This window comes from Opisthocomus hoazin, chromosome 6 (assembly GCF_030867145.1).
Source record: "Opisthocomus hoazin isolate bOpiHoa1 chromosome 6, bOpiHoa1.hap1, whole genome shotgun sequence".
Lineage (NCBI taxonomy): Eukaryota > Metazoa > Chordata > Aves > Opisthocomiformes > Opisthocomidae > Opisthocomus > Opisthocomus hoazin.
The window spans coordinates 22,506,832-22,529,271 of record NC_134419.1 but is presented as its reverse complement, the minus strand read 5'-3'; the positions used below and the strand labels follow the sequence as shown (position 1 = coordinate 22,529,271).

Genomic DNA, 22,440 nt, shown 5'->3' with positions numbered 1-22,440 from the left:
ATCCAGGCTTAATGTTAAGATACTTGAAATCAGTGACTTTAAATATAAACAAGAGGTACAACTAATAACTATCCAGCAAATCTGAATTCTTAATCTCTGTAATGATCAAAAATAAGTAAGTGTATTCTGAATTCCAGTAAGCCCAATTCTTCAGTGACAAATTTCTGGCAAGTGCCATTTCAATTTCTCAGTTTAATTCTCATATACACGACTTTTTCTAGTATAGATTTAATCTCTCGTCACACTACCAAAATCATTATTATGCTTAAAAGGAAGACATCAGAACAAGCTCACCTGAACACAAAGCTCTTTATACCTGAACCATTGAGAAAAATCTTTGCATCTTCCACGCTATTAAAAAAAAAATCCATGCTTGAATATCAACGGGCTATGCATACAATAATCCTTACACAACTACAAAGTGAATCAACATTAAAATCAAAACCAAGCACATCCAAGATGGTCGGCACATTGCCAAGATAGCCTGTGCCCAAGACAGCACTGCAGTCTCACTAGTCCTACAGCAGCAATTATTGTAATCAAGGTTAAGGATTTTATAGTACAGTTTGAGAGATTCAGAGAAAAATGATAAATAGCAGGATGCAACTGTTTCCAAACCCACCTTGCTGCATTCATGCAATACTCTTCATTAAGAAACCCAGTAATCTGAATCCATACTACAGCTTTTGATAAAGACTACCTTAAGTTCCATGCAGAAAGACACACTGTTGGGCTTAAACAACATTTCCATACCTGTCCGCTTTGAACTGAAGTATTGACTTAGGGACTGAAATGCCCCCATAAAACAACTCTAAGAAGAATGAAGCATGATGGAGATACTACTACTATTGATTGTTCTCTGCCTATACACCATACAGCAGCACTAAAGTTCTTTTGCATTTCTGCTTATATTTTAATACAGATTTTTCAATAGCCATTAAGTCCCTTATATGTTTTCCACCTTTGTGAATGCATGTGCTACATGAACTACCACTTAGCTATACCTGTTCACGTTAATTACTGTTTCTCGCTCAGAGACAACGACGTTTGGTGCAGTGCTGTTTTTTGCCACCTAGCCGTCAATTTACAAACGTAGCCACACAAAGGATCTCTGGGGCAAGCGGCAGGCACAAAACGGTTACGACCCCTGGGCCCCGTAACTCACGCCAAGGCCAGGCTTTCCCCTCAGAAAAGAGCCGAGCAGCACGGCCGGCAAGACACCAGTTTCCAACCGCGCTCCGCTGCAGCGCACCGAGTCGCGCCCCCAGGCAGGAGCGCCTCCCCGCTGGGATCAGCCCGCAGGGACAGCGGAGCCGGTCGCTACCCCCAAGAGCGCTCCGGTCGCGGGAAGCTCTCCAGCAGCCCGCGACGCTCTGCCGACAGCGGGCCAGGAGGCCGGGCCCCCGAGCGGGAGACGTGGCACCGGCCGCGGCGGCAGGCGCCACTTCCGCCCCGCCGGCCGCCCCGCCCCGCGTCCCCCCGCCCCGGTACCTGTTGCTCCAGATGCCGTAGAGCAGCTCTACGAAGGCGAAGGAGAGGTTGAGGCAGAGGAAGAAGAAGAGATTGCGGGAGGTCTTGTCCGCCAGGATGGACCTGCGCACGGAGCACAAAGCGGGTCACTCGCCGCCGGCGCAGCGGGGGGCAGCAGCGGAAGACCGGACCGCTGGGCGGCCCAGGCGCCTTCGGCATCAGCCTTGCCCAGCCCCTCCGCGGGGGCTTGGCCGCGGCCCCAGTCCCGGCCCCCGCGGCGTCCAGCCCGGCCCGCTCTGGGCCGCTCACCTGAACCAGCCAGACACCTTCCTGAGCAGGTTGAGCTTGGGCGGCTTGTACTCATCATCCTTGATGGAGAGGGGCAACATCTTCCCGGCGCCGAGGCGGCGTGCCTGACCGGCAGGGCAGGCGGGCAGGAAAGGGGAGGGGCGGAGCGGGAGCGCTCGCCCCGCCGCTGGGCCACACACCAGTCACGCTTCCGGCCTACCAGTGCGCGCCTGCGCGCCGCGACGGCACGAGGGGTGGCGAGGGTGTCCCGTGGCGTGCAGGGGGCGAAGCTAGGGCCGGCGGCGGCGGAGGGCGCTGTGCGGCCCGCGCGCTGTCTGGGAGCTGGTCGCACCGGGGCGCGCGCGCTGCCGGCTAAAAAACCAAACCCAACCCCAGGACGCGGATTCTCATCCGTCCCGTGCCAGCTGCTCGCCCGCGTTCTGTTTACGATGCCCAGTGCTCCCAGAGCAGCTGCTGCGGCAAGCCATCGGCACGGAGCGGGGGCGGCGGCCTGGCCCCCTGCGGCCGCACTCGGGCCGCGGTGTGACAGGCAGAGCTGCCGGAGCCGGGCGCGGGCGAACTCCGCGCTCGCGGCAGGACCCTGAACTACAATCCGGGGCCTGGCGGGAGGAAGCGGAGGGACGCCCCACAGGAAGCGGGCGACGGCGGTCCCGGCCCGGCAGCCCCTGAGTCAGCAGAGCGGCCTGCGCGGGCGGGCGGAGCCACGCGGTGCCGTGCCGCCGCGCTCGCTGCTGCTGCTTGTGACGCCTCGGAAGCGCAGCCCAGCGGCGGGCAGCGCCTCACCGCCGGGGAAGCAGGCGGCAGTACTGGCGCCCTCCGGAACGTGAGCGAAACCCCGCGCGAGGGGGCGGCCGGGCTGGCTGTGCGCGGGGGCGGCGTGCTCCGGCCGGGGGGGGGGGGGGCTGCTCGCGGCTGCGTGTCGCTGTTGTGAGGGGCTGCCCACGAATAGGGGGGAACCTGGCCGAGAAGTCTTTTTCTTTGAATGAGAATTAAAATACTGTATTTTGATACGGGGGGGGGGGGGGGGGTTCGTCAATTTTGTGTTGAAGAGGTGTTCTCTACAGGCGGTATTGTAAGATTCTTTTCAAGAGGTAAGTCTTGCGTTGGAATTTCATAACTTAATTGGCAAAGCTGATCGGCACTTTCTTACTGGAAAGTGCCATGATGCTAAAGATTTTGTATAGACGTTTATTTTAAATAAAGAGTGTACTATAATGCTGTCCTTACTTATTACAGCCTATTGCATGCAATTGAGTAAACACAAGAATGTATGGCAAGGTAAGGAATTCTCACTACCACAGGGAACAACATTTATATTTTCATCTTAAGTATTCTTTTAAATTTTAACTAATTAATCGTTACAGTAGTATTGGTAAGTATTGTTGTGTCTAGGTTGCAATTGGGGAAAGAGAATCTAAGGTTCACCCTTTTAAAAGCACATATGGCCAACATATGGTGGGCCTTAGAAATGCTGAGCAGCCACTGCTGCTGATCGTTTTTAGAAGTCAGGCATGATTCTTTACACCTATAAAATGAAATAAAACAAGTGATTAGCTTCTGGAAATAGTTTCAGTGACCTCTTCAGCTTCACAAAATAAGGCAGTGGTAAAATTTGAATTCAAATTTGGGAAGACCTTTATGTGTGGGCATATTCAGATTGGTATACACATAAATTGACAATTCTGTACTTTTAAGAAGTAAGTTTATATAACCGAAACAAATTGCTCTTACAATATTTCACATAGGTTCAATTATTAAGTACAAGTTCTTGCACTCTGCACTTTTATAGTACCATTCCTAAATCAAAAATAAAAACTCCCTTTCTTTCTTCAACTAGTTTTAAAAGAACAAAAATCTTTCCAACATCCTAGGAGACTTCACAGACGCAGGTTTCTTAGGTTGCTGTCCTGTATCTTGTGCATCCTTCCTTTTTGTGCTTACAGTCATATTTGTTTTCCCTTCTGCCAAGCTGCCAAATCACATGGGAAAAACAAAATGCTGTGTCTTAAATCTGTAACACAATTCGTATGGTAAGCTTAGTGGAAGGAGAGTGTGAAGGGGATAGGCCACAAAATAATTTTGTTTGGACCACTTGCCTGACTGTGGTGGCCAACTGTATGTTAGTGCTGCCTGGTAAACAAAGCAACAGACTGTGAGGTTCTGGAGACCTGCTTGTATCTCTCTAGTTCACCCTAAGCATGGAACACACAGACATGGCATTGGCACAAAGCAACAATTTTACAAGCAGAGAAATATGCTGTGCTTTTCTTTCTAACCGGCTGGTGTAATGACTTCTTTCTGGAGTGTTCATTGAAAGGCAGACACAGTTATTCAACTGAGCAATAGGAAAAGGGATTGGATAATTCCCAAGAATGTGTACATTAATCAGTAATTGAGAAGAACATTTACTTGAAAAGGAATGCTGGGTAGCATGTGGGATAACTGTTGATCTTTATTTATAGAATCCCTTTAATTTCCAACAGATTCAAAGATCACAAACAACTGTCCTATAAAAGCAAGAGGGGAAAAACAATCCTACTTGGCAACAATGAGGTAAGTTGAGAGGTTTTTTAGACTAAAACAATTTACATTCATATTTTCAAGTATGGTATATGCACTTTGGGGAAAAAAGATCAAAATGTCTGTGAAAAAAACACAGATACTCTCTCAAAAATTGTTACTAATGGGGCTGTCCTGGATCACTTAATTTGATCTGAATTCCCTGCTGAAAGTCTAGAAATTACTAATGGAGTAAAATAAGTAATATGTATAGATGAGTAACTGTTTACTAGTAAACTTGGAATATTCATCTTGTGTTCCATTCACACTAATCTTGCAAGTAAAGAACAGATGTGGATGATATATTTGAGAGGCAACCTATGGAATGCAGTGGCTGCTGGATTCTGCTGAGTTTACAATTTATAAGTGTCTGGAGAACTGGGAGTGCTGCCTAAGAGGCATGAACGTTGGGGCTACCTTTGTAGGAGCTGCTTTTTAAGAGCTCCTGTTTAGCTCCAAAATCAGGAGGATCCAGAAACCTCTGCCTCATACTAAGGCTGCTCCCCCAGTTAGCTGACACACAGCACCTAGCATCTGACATTTCCAGTTTCTGCTGAGTTCTAGATTGAGCAGACCAGCTGTTACTGATGATTTTGTATTCCCACATTACTCCATTTGGCATGTTCCTTTTGCTTCACCTGTGTTAATAGCCTCAGTTAGTATGATCAGTCGTATTTTCCACATTAATAACCATTATTTAACAGATACACAAATTATGATGACAAAATGTCCAGCACATCAGTGGTAACGATTGTTCCTTCTGTGTATGGTGCCTGAGCAACGGAAGAAGAAAGAGCATTTAACTTCCTCCTTTCTGCCAGAGCTCTTGAGGAGGCACCTTCTCTCCCTTTTGTTTCCCAGCTAAGGCAGATCTCCTGCAATGCTGAAAATCCTGAATCTCTGTACAAATTTGCTTTCTAATTTCACCTGATTGGTTTGGTGAGGTATACAAATGTCTAATCAAAAATGCAGTACTGAGAAAATAAGAGATGATGAACAATCTAGAGTTAAAGAATTACTGTAAACCCATTTTCACAAAACAGTGAAATTCAAAGTTAACCAAAAAAAGTGAAAAGCGAGTAAATGTAGAAACTGAGTACCAGAAGTATCTGTTTTAATAGTTGAAAGTAATTGGCCCAAGTCTTAAAATTCTCTGTATTTATTTCTTAAACAAAAGTACTTAATATTGTGGGAGTTTTGCTTAAGTAAAGGAGAAAGCTTTACATGGGATTAATGACTTTTCCTTTCCTGTTACTTGTTTTTAAGGTATTTTCACTTCTGTAAGCTTCCAGGAAGAGTTATGGGAATCCGCCTACTACGCTTTACTTCTGTGGTGATCATTGTCTTACTTCTTGTGGCAGGTGTTTTAACAGCTTTGCTTCCCACTATCAAAGATGACAAAATGCCCAATTTGAGAAGGGAACCAAAAACCCACAGTCAGTCTGCCTTGGATTCATTTACTCTTATTATGCAGACATATAATAGAACTGACTTACTGCTAAAGCTTTTAAATCATTACCAAGCCATCCCCCAGCTACATAAAGTAATTGTTGTATGGAACAACATTGGTGAGAAGATACCAGAGGAAATGTGGAATTCCCTGGGGCCTCATCCTGTCCCTGTTGTCTTTAAAGTTCAAACTGCAAATCGCATGAGGAACAGACTCCAGAATTTCCCTGAGCTGGAAACAAAAGGTAACCAGCAGTTCATGTTGCTACTACTAATATTATTTTCACACTTAAAATCTGAATGCTAAAAGAGAAATGGCTTGAATGACACTGTGTAACAAATCCATGGATCTGTTGGGCCACTTGATAGAACGGGGGTTATACAGAAGAAACCCATGTTATGACATCAGATCCACACCACCATTAGCAGGCTGTCAATGAAGAGTAAGGAAAAAAAGAGGGATGCCAAATGCATTTCATGGGCTTTTGCAACTGCATCTGTTCTCCATTTCCTTTGTCAGGCAAACTTAGGTAGTTCAGCATCTCTTACCATTATAGTGTAAACTGAAATTCATAGTGCTTGTGTTTGTTGAGTCTCTGCATTAATTTGGACTTCTAATTTGGACTTAAGTCACCTGGTAAAGACTTGATTTAATCCATTCATTGTTAGACCAAGTTCTCAAGCATGTTCTGCTCTTCAGAGAAGCTTCCCTCCCTAGCTGCCTGTCTTTCTATCTCTAATTATGCATCCTTTTTAAGAGTATTTTCCCATCTTTTGGCTATTCATCTAAATATTCTTCCTAAGCTCTTTCCAGGAGAAGCAGAACAATAAGCCCTGATTGTTTCAAGTGGACAAAAAACCTGTATGTTGCATTACAGACCTGACCTTACTCATGATTAGTAAAGGTAATTCTAATTACCAGCCCCTTCCTAATATGCCTTGCTACTCAAAACCCATGACTTCTAGGAAGACACTAGAAACTTCAACTTTCCAAGTGTTCTATTTACTGTAATAGGATTTATGCAGACTATAGACTTAAAAAGCTTTAATGCATCTGGGGTTCTGATCTAAGAATATCTTTCCTTTTCCACTTCCTGATAGTCTTTTGCCTAAAATTTAAGGCCAAGATTCTTCCTTCTGTAGTTAACATATTGAATGTTGCCTATGCAATTTATTAAGCTTGCTTATATAGAACTTGAAAGTAGTGAGGAGTTGGGTAAAATTTTATACTAAGAAACCCATATAAATCTTATACACTGAAGAATGGTATCTAACTTTCTATTTTAGTTGTGTTTTTACACAAGATTAGTAGAATTTTAAGTTGTTTTGCCTAACAAAGTTTTCCAGCACTTACCTGTCCAGCTGTACTACAGGTGATCAAAGGTTGCTGAGTTTTGTTACAACCTGGCAAGTAATCGAAAACTTAGATTTCCTTCCAGTTACCACAAAGCTGCAACCTTGTTTTAGCTTTGAAATTTAAATAGATTTTCTCAGTCTTACTTCCAAGGAGTTACAATTCAGTTCTGCAATTCAGCTTAATGGTTATAGAAATTTCATAGCTAACTTGTCAAATACTGTGCTGCATACTATGCTCATGTATTTAATCTTTGATAAGTTAAAAGTTTGTTTTTCCCCCCCCCCCCCTTCTTTCAGCTGTTTTAATGATGGATGATGATACACTAGTCAGTGCTCATGACCTTGCTTTTGCCTTTTCTGTTTGGCAGGTAATGTGTTGCATCTTTGCAGGCAGTATTTGTGAGTTAAAATTGAGATTAATGGTTTTTAATTAGAGTAATAATATATCACAATGTTTTACCATTGATTTTGTATCTAGAAAGTTAAATTTTTAAAGGATTGAAGCATTGAATAGTAGAAATACAAAATCTTAAATAGTACCTATACCTGTAATTGATAACTTTCAAATTTTTAACTCTTCTTGTACATAAACACTGAAGTTGCTGACAGCTGAATTTATTTAAACTGAGAGTAAGCTGCAAAACAAAAGTGTGGGTTTTTTTTCTCTCAAAGAGAAATTGTCTGTAAATTTTGAGTGCCAAAAATACAGCTGCAAATTGTGGATAGGTGTTTCTTGGCACTACGTCATGTGGAATGAGGCATATTGTGTGAGTTTTGCAAAACTGTATTTAATTGGAACATTTATGCAGATCAAAGGACCATATGCCAACAATTTCATTCTTTTCTGGCAATAATCTTGTGCTGCTCATTTAAAAAAAGTATAAATCTCTCTTATGAAAATACTAAACACATTTCACAGTGTGGGCTTCATTTTGATTTTTAAAATTTCTTTTTCTTTTCAGCAATTTCCAGAGCATATAGTGGGATTTGTTCCTAGAAAGCACATTTCTACTCCTTCAGGTGTATATAGTTATGGCAGCTTCGAATTGCAGAACCCTGGATTTGGAAATGGAGACCAGTATTCTATGGTTCTTATTGGTGCAGCATTTTTTCATAGTGGGTATTTAGAAGACTTTCAAAGACAGCCAGAGGCTGTTTACGCCTTAATAGATGAAACTCAAAATTGTGATGATATTGCCATGAATTTTCTGGTAGCGAAGCATACTGGAAAGCCTTCAGGAGTGTTTGTGAAGCCGGTTGATATAAGAAATTTAGAAAAAGACACTAATAGTGGCTATTCTGGAATGTGGCACCGGGCAGAGCATTTGTTACAGAGATCTTACTGTGTAAATAAACTGGTTAATATTTATGATGGCATGCCTTTAAAATATTCTAATATCATGATTTCTCAGTTTGGTTTTCCTAATTATGCCAATCACAAAAATAAAATGTAAGACAATGAATTTAAGGAGTCAGATGTTAAACAATACTCAGTGAATTGTACTGAGTTCAAGGAAAGAAGAAGGTGTAATTACTGCATCTTGGCCATCCTTATTTGTAGCCTCTGAATTTTTTCCATATGGCTTTTTTTTTCTTTTACTAATTCTCCAATGTAAGTTTTGAGAAAATTTAAATAATATATATGTTTAGCTGTGATAAAATCATCCTCTTTCCTTAAAACATGAAAAGCTATTACAATTAATTAGGCCCGTTCATCAGAAACATGCAAACAAAAATGCACTCCTACCCTTCAGTGCTTATGTTTTGATATTCATTTTTTTTAATATATGTATCTAGTCAAATGAAGTCTAAGCATATTTTTGATAGTTATATGTTGAGATGCTTTCTTGCCTTCCCCCTCCCTTCCTCGTCTCCACCTACCCAGTTTCCAGTGAAAAAGTAAACTGTTGGCCAGGCTTCTAGTCTCTAGTTGAAGTTTGTATATAAGCTATTCTGTGATATTCCTGAAGCTGCTATGAAAGCAAGCCAGAAACTAGTACCTCACCTTAATCTTGGATAGTCCTAAAACCATTGCCTATAGTATCTAGTACTACTGAGATAGTGGTAAATTATCTCTGATACAGCTTTTTTTCCTATTATTACTTTGCTGAGAGTTGCTGAAACACTGCAAGTAGCTGGAAGGTAAAACCTAGCACTTGGAAATGTAAGAAACATGAATACATATATAAGCACCCAGAAGAAATGGATGGGATATTACTTATTAATACTGTCTTTAGTACTTAGTTTTATTTTGATATTTTGCATGTACATTGTTACAAAAATGCGCCCAAGAAAATCCTCACTTTTAAAAAATTCTTATTTACAATTTCTAGTAAGAGCAAGCTGTTCTACATTTATTACGAAGTGTACATTTTGTAATATTACAGATCTACTGTGTTTTTTTAACTACTCTTTCAAATCAGTATTTCCCTTTTGGTTCCTTTTGTCTCTGTTTTTGGTGGCTATGACAACAGAATTAAAATGTCCAATGAATGGGTAAAGCATTATTAAAAAAAAGTATTTTGGTACAGTGATACTTGACAGGACTGGAGTATTGTCAGTATTCGTCTATAGCAAGAAACAGAACTATTGTTAACAGCTTTTGTTAGATTGGGACTCTGTAGTCCTGGAAACATTGTGTTAACATAGACAGGACAGACCTTTTCCACTGCAACTTTTTTGTGGTATGGAGGAAAGAACAAAAGACAGTGATTTTCCTGGATCATGGAGACTAATCAAATCTGGCACCCAAGTAGACTTAGTTTCATCTGCATTAGCTTTTAATTGATTCTTAGTTCAAAGGTGTCTAGGGGTAATCAGTAGCAGCTAATACCTAGTACACAAATAGCATCTGCACAAATGGTGTATAATTTTATGATTTTTTGTAATAAGGTAGCTGAATAAAAAGTGGTTGAAAAATGTGGCAAGTTCTTTACAGCAGGGCTGATTCTGGGTATGAGTCTTTGGGTTTCTTTGAGGGAATGGAGGATTTTTTGCCTTGTTCTATCAGTGTTAAAGGATTTGGTTTCTGTTCAGTGAAGTCTTCCTGGTACTTTTGCAAGATTTAAAGGGCAGAATCTTAACATGGCAATGTAAAGTCTGCTTAATTTTATTGTAATAGTGAAAATTAGATTTTAATTATTGTGCTGTAGTGATAGGTAGTATACAAACAGGTCTATGATCTTTCCAGAAATGAAACTTTCTTAGTGGTAGTTTACTACATTTCATTTACTTAGTGGTCTTCTGCAATATCTGTTCTGTGCAGCTATCAACTAGAATTGTGAAGACTCACAGATGTTGTTTACCTTACTTTTAAAATGTGAAAAGAACTGTCAACTCAGCCAAATTTTGGTATTGGGTTCTTTGTTGGGGGGGAGAAGTTTTGGGTTGGTTTTTTTTGTTGTTCTTCTGTATCAGTGAAAGAAATAATAGAACAAGCTTTTATTATACTGGTAAATTTAATTTGTACCATTGTCAAATAAAATACATAAAACAGATTTGCAATGTATTTATTTTCAGATTATTGACCAAGTTTTTCAGTGTTAGATGTCTCACAGTTTGCATACAGATGAGCAGCACCAAGATTTATTTTTTTAAAAAATGTGTACTTGTTGGCACATATATTTACTTAATTTAGGGAAGGCCCACTCATGAGGAAGAAAAGCCTTCAAAAAACACAGCCTTAAGCAGTCAGGCTTAGATAGGTAGCAAAGAAAATTCAAAGATAAAGACTTCAGCTTTAGCCATAATTCATTATGCTTAGGAACCAAAAGGGGTTGGTTGGTTTGTTTTTTAAAGGCTGGTAACTTTTTATGCCTTGATGGTTATAAAAGTGCCTTAAGATTCTATAATGAAATTTATTACTGAGAATTTATATTTTTAACAAAATAATGTGCATGCAGTGATTTCTTCTGAGAGGTTATCTAGATGTCATTTGGAAATATTGTGGAATCTAAACAGATTCATCCCCACCTCTGAACGTTCTGTAGAAATCAATGTGTATGCAACACAGGATTTTAAAAATGGTATATAAAAGATGTATTTTACAAATGCATGTTCAAAAACTCAGGATATAGTCCTAAAATGATGCAACAGGACTGTAAGAAAATTACTTCTTTACCAACAGTTAAAAAAATGCCACAAGATGTCACTGTAGCCTTACTATTTGATATCAAATGTTAAAAATAATAATTGGAATTGATTATAACAAAATTGTATGAGGTAAAAATATTCTTAAAGCTAGCATTTTACAAGCTGAAATTCATTAGATAATACTAAAAGCTATGAGACATAATATTGGAACTGAAAAAACATGGATGTTATTTTGTACATACTTTTACAGGGAAGAAGAGAAAGATTATTTTAAGTGTTTTCTGTGCTTACAGAGGTTCTAGCTAATTGCCACAAACAAGAACTTGTATGCCACCAAAGCAATATCTGCAATTTTGCAAAAGGTATGTGAGCGGTATACAAACAACATTTGACAGTGGGGCTTCAGTTTCTAGTCATGTTTGCCTCCTAGATTCACCAGCATAGCTAGATGGATTTACAAATAATAGGCTTTAACACAAGCTATGTATCTAGGGATTCTAGATACTGGATAGCTAGCCTGTTGCACTGCTCCGTCTTTGCTTCTGTTGCCCAAGACAGTTAAAGCTAATTTCAGTGTGCTCATACAAACTCCCCTCAAGTAGAGTGCAGCTCAAGACTTAGAAATGTATGTTACATTGGACTGTAGTGAATGTTTGAGTGAAAAAGGGTGTTAAAAAAAATTATTCTGAGAAAATACATTGATATCCCTTTTCTTACACAGGATACATTACCCCTTAAAGAAGTGCTTGTAAATAAAAATATTTGCTTTAATTAAGGGTTAAGTACAAGTGAAAGTCATATAGAAAAATATAGAAGAAGGTAAACACATTGATTTCCATGAAAAACAAGTACCCTCCAGCAACCTTTATTTAATTTGCTGTTACAGAAGACTACAATCTCAATCTTGCAAGCATCTTGTATGGAATTGTACTTACCTACTGAGAATGACGTTTCTTACCTAAGCTCACAGGACCAGGCCCAGAGAGTCATATTTAGGAGTGTCAGTTCTGGAGCTATGAAAAGAAGATGAGGAATGTAAGAACACAAGTAGAAATTATTAGAACCAATACCAGAAACAAGTAACTACAATTGCATGAGAGAAGTATTTTTTTGTAGTACTTCAGCATATTTGTAAGGCTTTAAAGGTTATCCAGTGCTTATGATACAGATTAAAAATTGAGGAGTGGTTTCACACTTGTGTTTAGCCTGATCTGCAGACACACTAGGAAAACATAGTGATAATAATGTGGACCTCAGGGCTGCATATTGCTTTGTATTACAGTGTCTTTTTAAGGTGTTTTAAGGGTGGGTTTTTTTTGCTTTGGGGAAAAATAGCATCTTTGTTTTCTCCTCAAAGTACCTCTCCTTTGCAACCTTGTGTGCCAAGTTTCAGCATCCGTGCAGGGACAGGAACGACTCTCACACATTGATGCAGTGCACAGTCAGTTCACTTTATTGCTCCGCTTGCGTGGTTATATACATTTTTCATATCTGCACACGCGATCACGCTTATTCGGATAGGCTACAGACATAAATCACACGCTGTTCATGCACCCCACATTCCCTTATGATTGGTAACTATGCACTAACGCCAATAGCAACAGACTGCCTCCACGTCCTTGAACACATCTTGTTTTTGCTAACCCACATCATGTGCACTATCAGAACTTTCTCAATTGCTATTCTTAGCTGCCCTTTCCAGTGGCCTGTTCAGTTATACTGTTTTGCTTAAGCGGCCTAGTCATGCTAACTCTCAAGCTACATCAACCCCAACACCTTGTGCTTGTTTAGTTGTAAAAATGAGATGGATGGTCTGCTCTGTTTGGCACTTACTAATTCTTTCCAAGGAGAGGGTGGTAGAAGAAAGGCATTTCTACCACTTTTAAAGTTTCTGTTTCTTTGGCAGTAAGTTAATTGCAGCCCGCAAGCTAAATCAGCTTTTGCAAATGCACCACCAGAAAGTCAACCTTTACCTTTTTTAAAACATTAAGCTAGAAGTAATTTTGTGTATTTTTACGACAGCCTTAGAAGCATACGTGAAACTTCATCACTGGATGACTTCGCAGTACGAGCGAGAGCCCGTGGCTCGAACCCGTGAGCGCAGAGAGCTTCATACGACAGGGGTGCGCGTCGTCCGCGAAGTCGTGCTTCCCTTCAGTGCTGCCCGGCAGATACAACCCCTCGTCTGAGGGACGGAGGGAGGGCCTAGCAGGTGACAGAAACCCTGGCAAGCGGGAAAAGAAGCGCCTGGTGTGGCCGTTGGGCTGGGGGCGCCGCAGCCGGGGCTCAGCTGAGAAAAGCACCGTTCGCCGGGTGCGCCCCGCATCAGCCCTTTCTTCACCAGGCGCCGCTCGCTCACTGGTTAGAGACATAAGAAGGCAGTTTTTGATTGGTGGGTCGGCTTGTCTATCAGGCTAAATGGTGGTCCAGACCCGGCCGGGCCGGGACCCACACGAAGTATCCCAGGTAGGGAAGAGAACTCTGCCGGCGCAGCGCAGCGCTCTGCTTCTTCCCCGAGACGGCCTCCCGCCTAGCCTGCGCGGCTTGCTCACCTCCATCCTGAGCTGGACCTGCACTGCTGAGGTACTACCTCCGACTTAGGTCTGCTTCCCGCCGCCTCAGGCCCTGCGACCTGTACCTCAAGACTCGCCCTGTATCCGTGGGGCGTTTCGCCACGGGCCGCCCTCGGGCGGGGAGAGAGGAGAAAAAAGCGCCGCGGGGCGCGGAGAGGGCCGTGCTCCACCGAGAGGCGAGCGTGAGAGTAAGGCTAGGGCGGAGGGCGGAGCTGTGCCGGGTGCAAGGCCGCTGCCTGGCGGATCAGGGGCGCTGGCGGGCTGCCCGCCCGGTGGTTAGGCGCTGTGAGGCAGAGGGCGGGGCTGCCTGACTGGGGGGGTTGATCATTCGCACGCCTCGGCCCCGGGGCGGGGGAAACAAAGGCTCGGTAACGTAGTTGCTAGAGTGCTGTCGGTCGCCTGGTAACCGCCCGCTGCCTCTTTATCCGGGGGCGTCTCCTGGCTGGGGGCGGGGTGGAGTCGAAGTCCCTGCGGGTGCGTGCCTGCCTGGCGGCTCCTTGGATCTCGAACGAGAAGGAGCTAGTTCTTGTCTCCGCTCCCGTTTCTATGCGGGGTGCGGCAGCGGCGCTCCCAGCACCGTGGCCCCTGGCGGGCGGCCCCTCTGGGCAACGCGTGGCTTCCCAGTGAGGGCGCCCCGGCCCTGCCGGGGCCGCCCGGGAGCGGCATGAGTTCGGAGCCGCCCCGTGCCTCGCTGCTCCGCGCCCTGTTTAAGATGGAGCCGGCGGCAGCTGCCTCCGAAGTGCTGGGGGGAGCCTCGGAGTTCGTGAAAGGTGAGAACGGGCCGGGAAGCACTCCCCGTCCCCTGGCCGCGGGAGTCCCTCTCGCCGGAGCCTCCCTCAAAACAAACCCGCTGGCTTCTTTCCCGTCCTCCCCCGGCTGCGCGGGCTTTGCTGCGTGCCCGGCTCGGCTTCGGAGCCCTTTGCCTTGCGGTTATCGCGAGCTGCCTACCCCTCGGCTGCTGCGGGACACGCCTAAGCAGTTCCTTCCTCTTCTCTTTTCCGGTAAGAAGCGGGGCCGGCACCTGTTGCTGTGTTGCTGTGTTCTGGCTCAGAAATCTCCGCTTTCCTCAGGTCGCTCCCGAGGGGTGCCTGGCCAAACAGCGGGGGGGGGGGGGGTCCTCGTGGGCAGGGCCCGCGGGCGCTCGTGCTCCCGCAGGAGGAAGAGGACCCGCGGTGCCGCTTCCGCCCCCGGGCCGCGGCGGGGCAGGGCCCTGCGGCGCCGACCGGCGGGGTGACGCGCGTGCCGCGGGGAAGCGGCGGTCTGCTCTGTCTGTCCTACGCTGCTGTTCGCATCTGTCTTTCAGATCGCTTGTACTTCGCTACTTTACGAAATAAACCGAAAAGTACCGTAAATACCCACTACTTCTGTACCGATGAGGAACTGATCTATGAAAAGTAAGTGCTGTGTTTTGCATACTCGAAGTGATCACCTGAGATTCTTGCCAACACAGTTTAATACTATATAGAATATTTTTGCCCCATTTAGCTACTTGAGCAAAGCATGAGTATGAAGTTAGCCTGAGTATATTTATACATTAGCTGAAACTAGTTGAACAGGATTGCTATTTAAAAAAACACAAAACCAGCTACAAGAGCAGTCAATGCCTTAGACTGTGGTTGAGCTAGGGGAAGGATATCTGAGCTAAAGTTTGTTTATAAGATGGAGAAGATCTCTTAAGACTAATTACATCTTAAATAGCAGACTGTTGTTTGGTATGAATGGATGAAACAATGGCTTGTTTTAAATGTATTTTCCTGTATAAAGGGTATGAAGCGATCGCCTTTTATACAGAATCATAAGAATACGAAGCTTAAATGTGCATTTGAAGAATATCTTCAACTTTTTGCAGGCGGTTTTGAGATAGCACTTCCTGTTGGCTTTTGTGGCTTTAGAACAGCAGAAAAAGTGAAGTAAAAGCTTCACGTGTTTGGAAGACACTGACAGCTCCTAGAAGGTCAACAGTGATACTTATTATATTTGTGAACACTATTAAAGGACACAAAATTCACTAAACAAACACAGCACAGAGCGATTATATTGGTTAAAAAGCAGTTGCTCTACACTGTGTTCCCAGATCAACTGTTACGGGCCTGATGATGTATCTAGCCACTTCACAAGGGGTTTGCACAGCAACAAGTGAAACAAAAACTGTGGTCTTACTTAAAATATAACTTTATTTCCATATGAGTTGAAGAACTTGGGAGCATCAGCCATTCTTCCCTTCTCAGCTGACTTCAGTACTGCTTCTGTGAAGGTGTAAACCAATCTTCCTTGGTTTCTAGCTTCTTTCTATGCACAGCTTATAGTTTTAGGGTTTCTTTTCCACACATGTATTTTGAGTCTTCATTGTCTTAAGCTGTGTGTCTTCTACTGGAGTCCCCAGTGATTTGTTCCCAAAGTTGACTGTTGTAATTAACTGCCTGGGTTGGGAGTAGGTTCTGTAATGATCCTTAACTAATTCAGGTTAGAAGGGACCTCAGGAATACCCTAGGGCAAGGCTGACCTAATGTTAAACGCAGAATTCAGTTGGAGAAGGTCCTGCACAATTTGTTACATGAATGTGGTCCACTTCCTTTAATGAAAGAAAAATTTTCTAAGATTTCTATGTTATGCTTGACCTGAGGTATTTTGCTTCTAATTCTTAATATGGTTCTAGGAAAGGTGAAGGAGTCTTATGTGGGATTTGATTTTGGGGGTGGAGGGAGAAGTAGTTCTGTGCTCTCTTAGTTACAGATGATTGTACTAACCAAGGACTGTAGTTGGCGTATCTTGTGTGCAGACAGTATTGCATTAAAAAAAAAAAACAACAAAAAAACAAAAAAAACCCCAAAAAACAGTACTGAGACATTTGAGGGGGGAAATATGCTGATATAATGACAAGATAATGGAAGGAAGCACAAAGTTTCCATTATCTTCTAGGGCACATCTAAAGATTTTGGACATGCAACTCATGCTCCATTTTATGAATTGGTAGTTCCTAATCTATTTGGCCTTTTTTGTGCTATATTTGATACAGTAATAATGCTCTCCCATTTGTGCTCTCAAACTAAATTACTAAAACATAATGTGAGGAAGAAATTAAGTGACAGTCAAGAGGTGGTCTGAATGAATTTTGTGCAGTGACCTAACTTCTTACATAACAGTGCTAAACTTTCCCATGATGTTTGTATTGCAGCACTCATCACTATCAGTGTATGCGATATTTGGTAGTAAAGCTATGCCTGATTTTATTTGGTTTTTTTCCTCTCTCTTTTCGCTTTCATCTCCAAGGAAGTTTATATTGTCTCAGGGAAGTAAAAGCAGGTGTCGGTAGGATTAGCATTCTACTTTTTTTTTCAATATCTTTCTGAAATTGGAAAGTTAGAGGCAAAATGAGGAATAGAATGCAAGGCTCTTGGTTCTTCGAGGCTCTTGGTTCTGATTTTACTATAGCTTCTACTTTTCTTATGCTTGTCAGCGAGCTTGACATCAGCCTGTTATGTTTCATATGATGTGCAGCAAAGTGAGGGGGCTGACATCAGGGGTTGTCTGTAAGTAGTAGTGGAGTGTAACTTTAATACACCAGATCAGAGATCTTCTGCTCATTTTCTCAAAAATGCAGTCTTCTTTCTGAGAAAAGTGATTAGAAATATTTGTTACATGATAGCAAAATAAACATTTGGAAATGAGTTTTGAAGTGCTATAGCTCAGAACAGTAGTTTCAAGAGTCTTCATTCAAAATGTCCTGCCTGTGCTGTTCTTGCTGATCAGAATTCCATGGCCATTTCTGCTTTTTAATCAAATGATTTGTTCAGATTGCTACAAGGAGGAGGATAGGAGATGTCTACTTAAGCACAAAATCCTCAGCACCTGTGAGGTTTGCAAGTAGTGTTGTTAATGTGACTGCATATTGACTTAATTTGATTTAGATGCATTGTTCTAGTGACAAGACAAAGATACTTCATTGTGCATGGAAGTAAACTGTTTTTCTTTCGGCTGTTATTCTGTTGAATTTAGTGATAACTCTTCAGGTATGAAGTGTTACAGAAATGTATTTAGCTGACTTTACTGAGGTGTCAGTTTGCTTTCACTGAAGCAATATATGATCTGATAACCTCATGAATATGTAGGTTTGGGGTTGTCTGATTAGAGAACATGTTATTGGATCACATAGTACTTAAAATCTCACTGCCTGGCTTCCCATTTTTCCAACACTCTTGAAGAGACATGAAGAAGTAATACTGTACATTAATAGTATATCCTATTTATTAAACAAAACAGCTGTAGCGCTAGATGATGGAAGTTTTGGTCTGATAAATGCTGACTTATTCTTGCAGTTTGTCACATGATTTATCACTAAACTGTACACGAAGTATGGTTGTGTAATCTTGAGTACTTTAGCCTTCAGTTTTCACTTGAAGTTGTCAACTGTTTTAATGAATTCAGAACACTGTCTTCAGTTATTTAAACATTCATACTTTTAAAAATAATAAAGATAGGCTTAAATGCTTTTAAGAATATCTGAAATGCTAGCTCAGAACTTGCTAGTAAAACTGTCACTATTTTAGTTAAATGTGCTGCAATTTAACCTTGAACCTATTATGCTAGGGAAATGGTATGTAAATTCCTTAGTTGAGGGAACAAGAAAGCTGAATGAATTTATCCAATTATGAATTCTTTTTTGATCTGTTTCTGTAAGATTTTCAGTCTCCTTTTGAAACCTCTCAGGTCCATCCTGAGAAAGTCTGCGCTACTGCTTGTAAGGGAATACACTCTTTAAGGGGAAGACTGTCATTTGGCGAACAGACAGGCCTTGCCTTGGCAAGACCTCAGTTAGTGAGCTGGGCACTGGTAAGAAGCTTTTTATTCTCTAAGAATAGCAGCTTTTGTGTTTCACCTTTCAGTAAACAAGTCTGGGTTGAGCATGCTACACTTTACTGGTTAACTTGGCTTTCACATATTTTTATCAAAGCAACTTCTAATGTCCTTTTTATCTTTGAGTAGTTTTCTCAAACAATTAAAATTAAGATAGTAGGAAACAGTGTGATAAATGATGTAGTCCCAAACAGGGTTTCAATCAAAGGTAACAATTTATTAGGTGAATAGAGGCAAGCAAACAGCGCTGGGTGCGCCGGGAGTCTGTGCTCGACCAAGACGCACACTGTACAGTTCCCGTCTCCGGTTTATATATGGTCTGTTAATACATATTCATATAGAAGGTTCTGGACTTCACACATGCACCCTATAGGCTTATCTTATGTAATACTGTGTGGTTAACAACGAAACTGGTTTAAACTGGGATACCAAGGTGTTTGTCAGGCAATTTTGCAAGATACAGAAACAATGTATATTAACCGCTCTGTTTTCCTTAAGTTTGTGGTTATACAAGGATATGCAAGACAGAAAATCACATCTTATCATGCTGTCCTAGCATTGTTTCATATTGACACGAATCAGATGAATGTATTTCACAAACAGGAATCTCTTACTGATAAATTGTTATGGTAGTTTTCATAAATCTTACCGGTTTTATTCAGTAATTTGTTCTGACTTTGGATCTCTTGTGTAAACAGCTTTTGCAGATCTAGTCTCTGACATCTTGTGAGCAGCTGTAAAAGTAATTAATATGATATTCTCTGTACATCTTATTTTACACTAAAACTTTCTTTCAAGCCATGGTTACTTGCCCATTTCATAGCAATGTTAATGTTAGCTACTACTTTGAGTTCAAGCAGCAGTAGAATAAGATTCTCAAATGCTTAGCTGTGACAATATTAAATGAGTACTGTTTGGACTTCGACTTGGAGGTCTCGTTTCCTTTACTGCATGTGTTTATGCAAAGAAAGTTTCCTGTGGGAAGGGTAAGGGTTAACTTGTTTGTTTTTAGTTTGGCTAAATGCTTCTTTTCTGTGGCTGCCCAGTAACAGTGCTTGCTTAGGAAACCTGAACTTCTGCATCATTCTGTGGCTTATATTATATGAAAGGAAAAAGAAAAATTAAACTTAGCTTTGTTACAACAAACAGAGCTGTCTCTTTCAAATAGAGAACAGGGAGTTCCTTGTTCGCTTCAGTAGCTTTTGAAGACATGAACTTCACTATCAGATGACCAAGATACCTTAGTAAGCTAAAGTCCATGAAAAAAAAATTGGGAGATTTACCAACTTCTAACTTCTGTTAATGTGAATGAAAATACAGAGTGGAAAATCTTCATATCATAATAGCAGCTTTTGTATGTCTAATTCTTACACATGAGTATTAAGAATAGTACTCCAGCTTTATTTTGTTTTCCGTCTTAAAATGAGAGACTTTAAATTCACTGCAAACAAGAAAATCAGAAGATTTAAGAACTGGGAGTGTCAGCTTTTCCTTCAGACACAAACTAGTGAAATAATTTTATATTTGAGACTTTTAAAGTGCTTCCCCTTAACACCTGTGGTGTTCCCTCCAGTCCAACAGTTTCATCAATGTTGTATCCACATTGCTTTACCATATCTGTCTTCACTTCTTTGTAAGGAAGAGATAAAAGCAATTGCAAAAAGTATTGAGGATTTTTTTGCTTGTTTGCAGTAAAAGGGTAACAGGATAAACCAGATCTATTTTCTAGGCTTCAGTTTCATATTGGATGGGAGTGTAGCTTGATATAGAAAACCCCTTATAGGAAACTTGGCCTCTGTTAAGGTGATGGTTTTTTTTGCATAGAGTAGGTCTTTAATGCGACATGAAGATTCTTCTGCTGGGAAACTTTGTGTGAGAGAACCTCTTTACTGATGCTTTGTTCTTGACATCAAGGAGCATTGTATCAAAAATGCTTATATCTGGAATACTGCTTAATCATTTATAGTTTCAATTTATGAGTTCATGTTGGATTTGCCTCATCTGGAGTACTCTGTCCAGTTCTGGGCTCCCCAGTTCAAGAAAGATGAAGAGCTACTGGAGAGAGTCCAGCAGAGGGCTACGAGGATGGTGAGGGGACTGGAGCATCTCTCCTATGAGGAGAGGCTGAGGGAGCTGGGCTTGTTCAGCCTGAAGAAGAGAAGGCTGCGAGGGGACCTAATAAATGCTTATAAATATCTGAAGGGTGGGTGTCAGGAGGATGGGGCCAAGCTCTTTTCAGTAGTGCCCAGCGACAGGACAAGGGGCAATGGGCACAAACTGAAGCATAGGAAGTTCTGTCTGAACATGAGGAAGAACTTCTTCCCTCTGAGGGGTACGGAGCACTGGAACAGGCTGCCCAGGGAGGTTGTGGAGTCTCCTTCTCTGGAGATATTCAAGACTCGTCTGGACAAGGTCCTCTACAGCCTACTGTAAGTGACCCTGCTTCGGCAGAGGGGTTGGACTAGATGACCCACAGAGGTCCCTTCCAACCCCTACCATTCTGTGATTCTGTGCTTTTGAAGAATCAGGATCTTGAGGAGAATTTGGAACACTGAAGGGGAAATGGAGTGATTACCTAGTGTTTTGCATAATTCAGAGCCCTCTGCATTATTCCTAACTTCAGATGCAAGCAGTGGAGTGATATATAATTTCTAAGGTTATATTTGCTATATCATCCTTTGTCTATTCAGAAGTGTGTAATCCCTAAGTAGTATTAAGTGTTAGGGATTGTGTCTCAGCCCAGATAAGAAAACTCTGCACAATTTGCATGTTACTGCAATTGGTGGGGCTAGAGCAGGGACACAGTGCCGTTGAGCATCCCACTTTTGTTCACGTGCTTGAAAAGTAGGAAGGAGGAACTCTCTCTAGGTAATACGAGTTGGAGAAAGAAAACTGAATAGGTAAGACTTCCTGACCAGCAGTTAAGTTGTAGTGAATGTGTTCACTGATCCTCTTAGCTTTCATCCAGAAACTCTGCTGCATGTAAGATGTGTTCAGCTTATGATTTGAAGCATTTATCTGTAGTAGCCAGTTGGGCACTTCTGCAGTAGCTGGTTCTTGTACTGCTTAATGGCTAGATTCAGAGCACATGCAGCAAGGGCCTTACAATGCAGTGACCTGAATGTTCCAGTAATCCGGCCTAGCAAAGGGAGGGAGAAAAGCAAGTGGAGAATGTTTTTCTTACTCTAATTCAGTCTCACTGCTTAATTTTAATAGTAAGCTGGATCTTTGTAAAATGCTGATCCACTATACTTGGCACTGGAGAGGCCGCACCTCGAATGCTGTGTCCACTTCTGGGCCCCTCAGTACAAGGAGAACAAATTTGGTGCTGGAGCTTGTCCGAAGAAGAGCAACGAGGCTGGTGAAGGGTCTAGAGCACAAGTCTTATGAGGAGCGATTGAAGAAATTGGGGTTGTTTAGTCTGGAGAAGAGGAGGCGGAGGGGAGACTTTATCATGCTCTACCTGAAAGGAGGTTGTAGTGAGGTGGGTGTTGGTCTCTTCTCTTAATTAACTAGTGATAGGACAAGAGGAAATGGCCTCAAGTTGCGTCAGGGGAGGTTTAAATTGAATATTAGGAAAAATTTCTTTACTGAAAGGGTGGTCAGGCATTGGAACAGTCTGCCCAGGGAAGTGGTGGAGTCCCCATCCCTGGTGGTGTTCAAAAAATGTAGAAGTGGCACTTCAGGACGTGGTCTAGTAGGCATGGTGGTGTTGGGTTGCTGGTTGGACTTGATGATCTTAGAGGTCTTTTCCAACCTTGATGATTCTATGAAAATT

General features: G+C 42.2%; 3 protein-coding genes and 1 long non-coding RNA gene across 11 annotated transcripts in view; 2 read left to right on the top strand and 2 right to left on the bottom strand.

Moving 5' to 3' along the window:
- The window catches only part of SLC30A7 (solute carrier family 30 member 7), a 41,426-nt gene extending 39,016 nt beyond the window's left edge, over positions 1-2,410 (bottom strand). The window contains exons 1-2 of one of the 2 annotated variants that reach the window (XM_075422211.1): positions 1,780-2,410; positions 1,492-1,593 (exon numbers count right to left, since the gene is read on the bottom strand). In XM_075422211.1, coding sequence (XP_075278326.1) covers positions 1,492-1,593; positions 1,780-1,859 — 182 coding nt within the window. In that variant the 5' untranslated portion in view covers positions 1,860-2,410. The remainder of the gene's footprint in view (positions 1-1,491; positions 1,594-1,779) is intronic. The other variant, XM_075422212.1, reaches the window with a different exon arrangement.
- On the top strand, positions 1,985-10,633 carry EXTL2 (exostosin like glycosyltransferase 2). Of its 7 annotated transcripts, XM_075422214.1 has the most exons (6): positions 1,985-2,602; positions 3,016-3,057; positions 4,263-4,332; positions 5,605-6,032; positions 7,441-7,511; positions 8,106-10,633. In XM_075422214.1, exons 2-6 carry the CDS (start codon positions 3,024-3,026, stop codon positions 8,595-8,597), a joined length of 1,095 nt encoding a protein of 364 aa, XP_075278329.1. In that variant the 5' UTR covers positions 1,985-2,602; positions 3,016-3,023; the 3' UTR covers positions 8,598-10,633. The 7 variants fall into 7 exon arrangements, with proteins under 7 accessions (XP_075278329.1, XP_075278330.1, XP_075278335.1 ...); XM_075422215.1 differs by lacking the exon at positions 3,016-3,057 and having other exon boundaries at positions 1,986-2,602; positions 8,106-10,632; XM_075422220.1 differs by lacking the exons at positions 1,985-2,602; positions 3,016-3,057 and adding an exon at positions 2,847-2,870.
- On the bottom strand, positions 3,045-14,917 carry LOC142361565 (uncharacterized). The gene is made up of 3 exons (XR_012764176.1): positions 14,757-14,917; positions 12,194-12,248; positions 3,045-3,304 (listed from the first exon to the last, which is right to left on the bottom strand). It is a non-coding gene; the product is annotated as an uncharacterized LOC142361565 (long non-coding RNA).
- The window catches only part of CDC14A (cell division cycle 14A), a 68,958-nt gene continuing 60,783 nt past the window's right edge, over positions 14,266-22,440 (top strand). The window contains 2 exon segments of the mRNA XM_075422210.1: positions 14,266-14,578; positions 15,112-15,202. Of these exon segments, the coding sequence (XP_075278325.1) occupies positions 14,473-14,578; positions 15,112-15,202 (197 nt within the window). The 5' untranslated portion in view covers positions 14,266-14,472.

Excerpts from the sequence above, each read along its gene's own strand:
- EXTL2 (XM_075422213.1), top strand. The coding sequence starts at position 2,994 with ATGCTGTCCTTACTTATTACAGCCTATTGCATGCAATTGAGTAAACAC. Across the intron at positions 4,333-5,604 it reads TCCTACTTGGCAACAATGAG|GTATTTTCACTTCTGTAAGC; the intron begins GTAAGTTGAGAG and ends CTTGTTTTTAAG. Across the intron at positions 7,512-8,105 it reads TTGCCTTTTCTGTTTGGCAG|CAATTTCCAGAGCATATAGT; the intron begins GTAATGTGTTGC and ends TTTTCTTTTCAG.